Source organism: Halichoeres trimaculatus, unplaced genomic scaffold (assembly GCF_033239565.1).
Source record: "Halichoeres trimaculatus isolate MK-OKI-2021-1 unplaced genomic scaffold, fHalTri1.1 fHalTri1_scaffold_13, whole genome shotgun sequence".
Classification (NCBI taxonomy): domain Eukaryota; kingdom Metazoa; phylum Chordata; class Actinopteri; order Labriformes; family Labridae; genus Halichoeres; species Halichoeres trimaculatus.
Window position 1 is genome coordinate 7292595 of NW_027437191.1, and position 11081 is coordinate 7303675.

The 11081-nt window shown below is 40.8% G+C and overlaps 1 protein-coding gene across 1 annotated transcript; it reads left to right on the top strand.

The window, feature by feature from the left end:
- The first annotated feature begins 1028 nt into the window (after positions 1-1028).
- Positions 1029-10629, top strand: LOC141801680 (peptidase M20 domain-containing protein 2-like). The gene is made up of 7 exons (XM_074684822.1): positions 1029-1470; positions 2964-3112; positions 3241-3383; positions 3468-3622; positions 6342-6474; positions 9755-9862; positions 9969-10629. The coding sequence occupies exons 1-7, from the start codon at positions 1060-1062 to the stop codon at positions 10148-10150; spliced, it is 1281 nt and encodes a 426-aa protein (XP_074540923.1). The 5' UTR covers positions 1029-1059; the 3' UTR covers positions 10151-10629.
- Positions 10630-11081: the final 452 nt, after the last annotated feature.

The following is an 11081-nucleotide window of genomic DNA, read 5'->3' on the forward strand; positions in this document are numbered from 1 at the left end:
CAGGGGGTTGGCTTTAATTAGAAATCACGTTTATTTTTATCAAAGTTTGGCCTAATATTAATGGTGGTGGGAAATCAGCAAAAGCGAGCCCACTGCAAAATTATCACTGTTCTGGATTTTACTATTCACGGGTGTGTGTCTTAGTAAAATTAACATTCTTATTTTTCTAAAAAGTACTAATGACTTTTTCACCAAATTCCAAAGGAAAGTATTGTCATTCAGATAATTTATTTTCAGAAAATAAGAAATGGTCAAAATTCCAATAAAAATGCAGTGTTTTCAGAACTCATAGAAGTTTTCATAAAGTACAACTGTGCCTTGCAGGTGTTTCCATTACGACTAGAATTGTGCACGACTTGAGTTAAATAAAATATATAGCCCAGTTTGGCAGCTTGGGCATGCTCCGATTGGCAAGCGCCGGGTGAGGGCCTGCTCATCGCTGCTTGCAGCTTTAATTTGAATTAGATATATTTCTTTTGAATCTTTTAATGTAAGAAAAGGGAACAGTAATCCTGGTTATTTTTGTGCTCAGGTTAAATATGTTCAGTTCTATTGTTCTATTGTTCAGTTCAGGATCTAAAGTTGTTGAGATCAGAACTCAGTTTTGTTCTTTATTGTTTAATTTTATCTTGATGAATACAAGCCATAACAAATATAGTAGATTTAAGGAACAACTGTTACGGAGTTTTAATAACGATTGCATTTTTCATGACAAAAATGAGTAATTTTTTTGAGGCACTAACTGATATGCTAAACACTATTACAGTCAGTTGTCATGCTGTCAAAGTTTTTTTTTGCATCAGGCCCATATCGTAATAACCGGCCAATAACGTAATAAGTTATTACGTTATAGGTTCAGGACTTTTATTACGTTATCGGTCAGTTATTACGTTATGGGCTTCTACATCCCTGTACACAAGCCTCCTTCAATAAAGTTCGTACAAAAAAAAAAAAAAAAAAAAAACCCTCAGTCACATGTTTGCTGACGGAGTTATATTCTTGTCCGTGTTGCAAGTGTTGTGAGCTTTTCATAGTGTCGACCTTAACTTTTTTTTCAAGATGTGTGACAGCTCCGAGCTGCTGCAGGGTCTGAAAGAGAAACTCTGCTGCTGCATCGATGAGTCCAAAGAGAAGCTGCGCATGCTCAGTCAGGACATCTGGAGCAGCCCGGAGCTCGCTTACGAGGAGCACAAGGCTCATGACAGGCTGGTGGAGTTTTTCAGCCAGGAAACAGGCTGGAAGGTCGACAGTCACTACAAACTTCAAACTGCTTTCAGAGCCACATGGGGACCACCTGAGAGCAGCGAGCAGGGTCACGTGGTCAACGTGGGTTTCCTCTGCGAGTATGACGCTCTGCCGGGGATCGGGCACGCGTGTGGACACAACCTGATAGCTGAGGTCGGAGCTGCTGCGGCCGTGGGGCTCAAAGATGTGCTGGAGAAGACCCAGAACCTCCCAGTCAAGGTCCAGGTATAGATCAGAGCACGTTGAGTTAAAGTGGTGTGCGGATCGTGCTAAAAGTATCAATTCCAACCTGGGTGTCAGTAGTGATAAACAAAATACAGGAATACATAAATACAATTAAAATAATCATGACTCTTACTCAACAGTCATGAATATTGAAATATAACCACCATTGGCACACAACATACAATAGCTCCCATACGTGCACCTCCTATTATTCAAACTTTGGCCATGCGGTCTAAACCGGTCCGGTCTATTCTTAGCTTGACAGTTGCAGGACAGTTTTCATTTGACAGCTGAAGAAAGGTATCAAGGTAACTCGGGCTCTACCATGTTGGAGTCACTCCCACGACAGAACAGAATTGAGCTCACAGTATTGTTGCACCAAATGGTTAATAATTACCAATCTTTGACCATAAAAGTAGGCACCAGAGCCCTCTAAAGACAAAACTCAGTGCGGTTGTGGACATGCATGTTACATAAAAGCTTGTTTTAGGAGGTACCAGGCCAGTGGAAACACTCCGTTTTAGTTTTAATGAGGTTTGAACTATGGATAGATAATAAGTCTCTGATAAATGTAATCCAGATTTCTTCTAAAGCTGATGTTTTTGTGTGGGCTTTCATGATTGAAGTAGAAGTCCCATTCTAACTGAAGACATAATTATGAATAATGTACCTTTTATACTGTAGACAGTGCCTTTTTGTATACCATATTAGCACCAACCAAATTCCTCTATATCACAAAAAATACACGTGTGGTCAGACATAACTAGCAAACATGCTTTCATATTCATTGGAAATTGCCATTAATAAGCAAGCTACAACAAAAAACACTATTTTCTATCTAATCCGTTCCCTCCAAAATCTAATGTAAAAAAACTTTTTCTATAAAAGTTATTTGTAAGACAACACATACAAGTATATTCCAGTCAAAAATAGCAATTATTGTAGATAAAAACTTAATATTTCCTGAACAACCCTGCTGCCGTTGTCTCTGAAGCTCGAGATCATTCAAACAGACTGACAGCTACGGCTTCTTTGAACTATTCGGAGCTCCATGAACCACGTGACGACGTGACGGCGAGATCACGTATCGCAACCAGGGCTCTGGTAGGCACTACTATTGCAGAGGTATACTAATGTAGTAGACGGTTTGGAAAATACCCCACCCCCCTTGTTTTAGTAAGACGCTTTAGGGAGTCTTGCGCAGAGCTGAGGCGGTCATTGCAAACTCTTCTCATTGTCAGTGCTCTGTAGTGATACTCTCTCTGGAATCCTCTTTTTGTGTGTGCTCTTTTATTGTATTTATAGTTTTAATGATAAATCTATCATAACTGGATTGCATTTCCTGGTTCTTTTTAACAGTGGGTACATTTTTTTCTGCTGGTATGACACTCACAGCACATTTAAATATTTTGTCTTTTCTATGAAGTACAGGTTGTTAGCAATGCTAAATGTTGCATGAATGCATAAAGATAATGTTGGGTTTGCCTCCACAGGTGACGGTGCTGGGGACTCCGGCTGAGGAGGATGGTGGAGGTAAAATAGACCTGATAAAGGACGGAGCATTTGAGGGTCTGGATGTTGTGTTCATGGCCCATCCGTCAAAGGAGGATGCTGTTTATCTGCCCTGTGTGGCTGATCATGAGTATGTGATGACTGTAAATACTTGCTGTCTTGTTGCAGTTTTTGGTTGTTTAGAAAAATGTATGCGTAGTTTATGTTTACCATGTTTACCCTGGTCCTTGACTCTGACTGGTTTTGTGTTTGTTTCAGTGTGTCTGTAAAGTATCATGGGAAGGCGTCTCATGCCTCGGCCTACCCCTGGGAGGGCGTCAATGCGTTGGATGCGGCGGTGCTCTGCTACAACAACCTGTCTGTGCTCAGACAGCAGATGAAGCCTGACTGGAGAGTTCATGGTGAAGTCACATGATGAGTTTCTGTGCTCAGGTGTTCCTCTGTGGAGGTCAGTGAGCTCCAGTTAATCATGGCGTGTTGTTCAGGTATCATAAAGCACGGAGGAGTGAAACCAAACATCATCCCTGACTACACTGAGCTGGAGTACTACCTGAGGACGCCATCAAGGGCTGAGCTTCCTGTCCTGAAGGAGAAAGCTGTGAGGTGTTTCAGATCAGCTGCTGAGGCCACTGGATGTCAGGTGAGTAAAACAGTCAGTCATGGTCTTTATTTGCTGCAGCATCATTCAGATCATTCAGATGGCACTGATGTTTGCAAGTTACAAGTTTGTTTATATCAGTAGCTCAGTTCAAAAAGTGATACTCTTCCTAATATTATATTATATTATATTATATTATATTATATTATATTATATTATATTATATTATATTATATTATATTGTATTATATTATATTATATTATATTATATTATATTATATTATATTATATTATATTATATTATATTGTATAGAGTCAGCCGGGTCCAAACCATCAACAAATAACAGAGGAGGAATGGAGTATTATTGAAAACCAGGACAGACATTTATTTCAACAAATGATCAAATTAATAATCACATTAAACTAAACCAACAAAAATAAAACTACCTGGGTCCCAGGTGTTCCTGAACCGCGTTCTGAACCGAGCCCCTGCGAAACCACACCCACTGGCTCCTGTTAGCAAAGAACAGGCAATAACCCACAAACAGGCAACCAATAGGGTCATCACAGTATGCACATAATTTTTTTTTTTCAGGCATTTGTTTCTTTTGAATTTGACTGTTGTTGCCAAAACTAAATGAAAATCACAAATTCAGTCTCATGTGTATCAATAAACATCGCGTGACACCCAAACATGGAGACGGGTGTAGATAGATGGGCTGCAAGAGCCAGCACATCATCATCCAGTGACGTCACACTTTTGTTAACAGGTGTTTTATCACCTGTCCTCCTTACTACCTACAATGTAAACAACAAAGAAGAGACTGTAGAGATGTAGGATCCAGTTTGGACTCACAGGAGGCTGTGGTGGAAAGGTATACACAGAAGAAAGTGAAGGCCATCATTCGTCACACTGATCACCCACTCCACACCATCCTGGACCAGAGAAAAAGCAGCAGTGGACGACTCACGTCTGTGCACTGTAGGACGGAGAGATATAGAAGATCGTTCCTCCTTGCAGCCACCAGAGTCTTCAATTCTTTAAGATTTGGAAGATGAGCTATAAACCAAATGAATTTCCCTTCTGGGATTGATAAAGTATTTTTTTTCTTTTATCTTTATCTTTAGAGATACTTAAAGTTGTGAAAACTGCCAGGACATCCCCTCCTGTAAGAGCCGTGTTTTTACTTTGTCTGATTGTTCTTTTTTCTCCTGGCCACAAGAGGTCAGTGTGGTATCATGCGGTGTAAGCTGAAGATGGCTGTAGGTGTGAAAAGTTTGAGTTGATTATGTGAGTCTGGTCTGAAGTGGAAGGAGCTGAGCAGTTTTTAACAGTGCTCGGTTTTTTATTTTGTTTTATTTGTATTCCTCGTCTTCTAAGGCTTGTGGGAAGCATGAGGACAAATTAGAGGTTTCGTTCTTGGAGTTAAATCACAGAAACATCTTTGGGTTTGTTTTACTTTTGTACCTAGAACACATCAAACAACTTTTTGCCCACGATCAGACTAGTCACTTCACCTCCAAATCATTGAACCCAGGTGTTCCTGTCACTTCCATAGAGTGTATATAACTAATCCCCAAAGGATTAATTGATTCATTTGAGAACTTCCCCGGAATACACTAATAAATCCATGAACAGAAAAAACTAAGATAATTAAGCTAATGTGTTGAAAATTAGACTGCACAGCAGAGGTGGTGTTATGGGTGGGTCCAGAGGTCCTAGGCCCTCCATGAACTTTTCTTTTAATTTTTATATTTTTTATCTTAAATCAGTTTAAAAAGAACATTTTAACATTTTTTGTCACTTTTTATTTGTTTTGTTAGTGTCAGATGTTCTGTCTTTGTATAATGAGCCGTGTTTTTTTGCCTGCAAGTTATGAAACCTTTCGGCTTCATGTGGGTGGGATCGGAACATTATTTTGGTAAAGACTGGAACCTTATTTGCTTTATTTAACTGTGGTTAATGTCCCTGCTCTTACAGTTTATTATAAACTGTAGCAGTGCAGCATTAGAGCGCCACTCTTTGGTCAGTACCATGGAGAGCTACTGCAGGTAGATCCATCCGATCAACAAAAGGGTTATAAAAATGCAATGGAAGGTGAAAAAAGGCACTAAATCTGCTTTAAAACCGAACATAGTAACAGCAGTATTTTTTGTCAATTCTATTACAATTAAATTAATGATCTACAAACTTTTGTAACTTGAGGCCCAGCCAAAATTTGTCTGGCCCACCCAAAACTGAAATCCTGGCTCCGTCCCTGCTACACATTCACATATTTCCTCTTCTTTCTCCTCCTGTTCCGTCGGTCTTTGGTCTTTTACAAAGAAATGTGGAAAACAGATCAAACACTTTCTTTTTGCAAAGCTCATGATCAAATTTAACATCTGTATTCTTTTAAGTTTTACTATTATGGGTGAAACATGCTTTTATAGGTAGTTTTTTAATTTTGGAACACATTTTGTGTTCCATGTTCATGAGAGAGGAGAGGTGGAAAAGAAGAAAAGGGAGATGAATGATTATTTTTCTTTCTTTTTGGGCCCAAACTGACATCACCTCACAGATTTCTCCTCATCCAGATCCCCTGATTTAAATTTACTTCTTCTTCTGCCTGGCGCTAACCTCAGTTTGTGACAGAATTCAGGCATTCTCACAACAACCAAGTTGAAGAAAGCCTTGTGTCTTTTTCTGCAGACTACTCAGTAGTTCATTAATGCATTTATTTTGCAGTTTCATTAAAAACTAAACTTAAGTTCCTTTAAGGTTGAAGTGGAGTTTGCAAGGAATCAGTTTGACAACATGCTGCGCTTTCCCACTCTGGAGGAGCTCTATGAGAGGAATGGTAAAGATCTGGGGATGGACTTCACCACAGATGAAGCTGTTCTTAAAGAATCTGGTATGTACACATCCAATGTGGAGGTAAACTGGATGTATCAGTGTTTGTGACAGAAAGGAGGGAGAGGAGATAAAGAAGTGATAGATAACATTAGATCAATGGGAAGTGAAAAAGTAATACAAGAGACAAGAGGTGTGTTTAAACAAAAGCCTTTATTCTGTGGTTTGGGATCTCATTGACAAATAGTAACCACTGACTGTCCCGACTTCACTGATAGATAGACTGTGAATAGGCTGAATTTGAGCCAATTAATCATTGAGTCTTTCAATGCACTAGAAACTGTCACTTTTTATCGCCAAATGAAGAAATCTACTGGTGATAACATGCACTAACTCATCGTCAAAAGAGACAGTGGTCAACAGAAACCTCAGCATCCCGACTCACCCACTTCCACTAACCACACTATCGAGCAAACATGGGTACACGCTTGTTTCCACCCACAAATTGGCATTTATCAGTCCACTCATAGCTCCTTAATCTGAGAAACAGATATCAGAGCCATAAGAGTCTACTGACATGAACGCTGATTTCAGGGTAAATATACCTTGGGGTTCCTGATGCACCGTTACTTTGACTGGCACTGTTGTATGATTAAGTATTACGCAGAGTTACCCTTTAATACCCATGCCTAAAAAAACACCTGCTTGACAATTTTTGCTTAATTGGACTTAAAAGTCAATTGATTTAGAAATTTGATGTCCCCAAATCATGTTTGGATGGTAATGGAAGGTAATGTGCCTGGATTCAGGACCAGTCTGTTTGCTAGCTGGCACATTTCCTTGATAAATGAACTCTAGCCACTTAGTCTTGTCTTCTTATGGGATGGGAAGCTTGTGCATGGAACCATGTCGCTGTTTACAGCCAACAACAGAGCAGTGATGGCTGCTCGAGCAGCAGTGGGGAGGGGAGTGGGCGGGTAGGGGGTTCGGGGGTATCTGCTCTGGTGGACCAATCAGGTCAGACTTGCTCCTGATTGGGTGAAAAAGGGAATCACTGACGTCAGCAAATCCCCCGAATCCAAACAGCTTATTTTAGGTCAGGATTTTACATTCTCAGGTACTACTAGGTACAGGTTTGGTCATTAAATATCACATTTTGTGGGCTGAGAGGAAAGCCAACGACCCACAAATTTCACTAAAAGACTTAATAAAGTGATTTTTGCATAATATGGGACCTTTAACATTTATGAGCATTGTCTCTTTTTTATGATTAATAAAAGGGTCACTGACAACATCCTCATAGCTCCCTCTCTCCTTGCACACATGCCACTTGTGGACAGCTGCTCTTCACCAGAAAACAACCTGAGAGTGAAAGAGAAGCAGAAAGATATCCAATTAGTTACGCACACTGTACACCACAAATAGGGCATGGCTCATTGTTTTACAAAGGAAAGCACACAATTAGTGCTGTCAGGCAATTAAAAAAAAATCAAATTAATTACAGGATTTGTAATTAATTAATCTAATTAATCACATTTTAATCTCATATCTGCTTCAGGTCCCCAAATATAGAAATCGAATTCTACGATATTACAATATTGTAGTGCATGACTAATGAAGTGAATACACGAAGAAGAGAAGATTTGTAAATCCACATGTTTTCAATCAATTGCAACTGTTGACTGCGTCTATAGAAGTAAATTATATTTTTCAGCGGGAGGAGGTAGAGTCTGGCGGAGCTTGTCAATTAAAATCAGGCTCATTAACTACTGTGGGTGAGAGCGGTGCTTTCTTTAGATGAGAGCTCAGCATAGATATGAGTAGAAGATGTGAGATGACAGAGACATAGTGAGACGCTGCAAGTCAGAAAAGTTCAGGCAGCTCACGCTCCAACTGAGGATGTGTCGCAGTAGTTCAGAGATAAAGAGCAGCGCCATTGTGAGAAAAGACGACGGAGAACATGGCAAGGATGAAAGGATTGAGCTCCTGAGGTTTAAACAAACTAAAAAAGTATGTTTTGCCTGTTTTTGGATCAAAAACAGGAGGAGAGACATAAAATAAGAGAGTCCACTCTTCTTCTGTAGTTTTGGAGTTTACATAGTCATACAAAACAATTTTATTTGGGGTTTTAAAGGTTGTTTGAGATGTGCTGGCAGCAAATGAGTTAATCGTGCCAATTTTTATAACCCATTAACCCATTTGGTGTATAATTAATTAATCTAATTAACGCATTACCAGTGGCGTGGCGTGGAGATTTTTTTTGAGGAAGCCAAGTGAGACAAAGCCTCTTATCTGTATTTTTATTTTGGGAGTGGGGTACATAAAAGACTGTGTTGCTGTTTGTATATCGCTATTTCATGTAACGGAACGACCTGTTAGAGTGCCCAGACAGCGCTCATTTTACTTACTTTGAACACCGACACACGCCCTTTCACTCTCCCACCCTCACTCACTCATTCACACACGTACGTTGTCCTCTTGACTTAGCTTAAACATCTTATTAATTCATTCAACCGCCCACTTAAACACACAACCGACAGCTTCATGCACGCTGCTAATGTGCTAATCTCCCTGATTTCATGCAGTGGCTCGAGGATGACTATACTGTGATTTGATTGGTTTGAGGCCAAAGACGGGGTGGCTTCCCTTGGCACAGTCTTGGTCAATCACAGATGAGCAGTGTCATGACCACGGCCTCATCTGATTGGTTAATCATTCTTGTTTTTTTTCACCAAGGGATGCCAACTCAGCTTGGCTTCCTTGCGGACAACAGCGTGCAGTATCATATTTTCACCACGCATTTGCCACAGAACATTTACGAGGGCGTTGTTTTACACATTGTAAAATGCTCAATAACTAGAGGAGAGGAATAAGGAAGAGATAACAGTGACAAAACACAGAACAATTATCGAAACTGTTACAAAGGAATATTTTCATTAAATCACAGCTACAGTCTAAAAAAAGAGAGGAAGCATGGCTTCCCTTGGCCTCCGGAAGAAAACGCCACTGCGCATTACAGTGACAGCCCTACACACACTATAAGTCTCAACTCAAGCTCGTATAGTGAAAAGAGGACTTGGTTCAGTATTCTGAAACAGCACATTAAAAACACGAGCTGTTAAACACAGAAAGGCGTTTGTGGAGCGTGGAGCCTGAAAGAGACAGCAGCTAAAACAAAGGGTTTCACACAGAGGCTGAAATAAGGGTTTTGTCAAACACCAGGGGGAGGAAATAAAAGATTATTTTTGAGTAGTGAATCATGTAAAGCTACGAGAATAACCCACAGCACCTCCTCTTTGACTGTTTTAACTCAGTTGTGTCTCTTTCTTTGTTGCCAACAGGCTCCACAGACTTTGGCAACGTGACTTTTGTAGTTCCTGGTATCCATACGTACTTCTACATCGGCTCTCAGGCTTTCAACCACACAGAGGAGTACACTGTTGCTGCTGGTTTGTATACACACACACACACACACACACACACACTGAAGCTTGGAGGACCTGTATGTGTGGCTGACTCTGTGTGTGTGTGTGTGTGTGTGTGTGCGTGTTTCAGGTGACAACAAAGCTCAGTTCTTCACCCTGAGGACGGCGAAGGCTCTGGCCATGACGGCTCTGGATGTGCTGCTGCGCCCTGAGCTGCTGCAGAGGGTGAAGCAGGAGTTCACAGAGGCCAAACTGAAGGACGAGGGGACGCTGAGAGGACAGAGCACGGGGCAGACTGAGAAACAGAGCTGAGGATAAAAGAGGGGCAAGAGGTGCTGTAGATTCGGGTGCAGACCTCGCTACCTGGACACAGGTGTTCAAAAGCTCTGATCAGTAAAACAGGCAGTTCAAGAGAAATATGAAATGGGTGGGATCAGATAATCCATTACTGGATTTTGTCAAGATAAAAATTTCTATTTGAGTTGTTGAAAACTCCTGGGCGATGTGGATGAGGGACTTTGATCAAACTGGATTACACTAATAAAACAAAGCTTTGCTACTCTTATACAGGGTGTTACTACTCTGGACATATTTATAACATTTTTTGCTGAATCCTACAGGAATAGAGGAGATAAATCTGGCGGATGGAGTTGGACACCATATGAGTTTTATCTCCATAAAATCTTTCACGAAAAAACATCAATTTCCATCTTCTTTTTACCATTAAAGTGATACTCTGGGATGGAACGAGTTGGGTCCTATCACAAGGTTTAGGGCAGAAATTACCCCTACAGCAGTGTTTTTGTGCAGCAGAAGCCCAGAGCGCTCGCACCAAACACCCCCTCCCTGCTCCTCTGCCGGTTTCATCTGCACTCAGACGGGGCCACATTTTACTTGACCAAAAACACAAATAAACGGACTCCCACCGAAAAAATCTGATATCGGTCTGCATTCACGCTTTGTTTAGAGAATTTTCAGCGCGTTACTTTCACACAAAAACACCGCTAAATAAGGCTCAAGTTCTCATCGTGTCGTAAAATGGCACTACCTCTGCTGCAGAGCCACAGCTGGCTATGAGGCGCTCGCAGCTTAGTGTATCAGCGTGCGGCGCGCCAGATATACAAAAACGCAGGTAGTCTGCCAGGATGTATTATGCAATAACAACGTAAAGATGAATGTTTATGATAGCCAGGATGGCCTGCTGTCACTTTGAATAAAGCGTGAATGCAGACCGATATCAGAG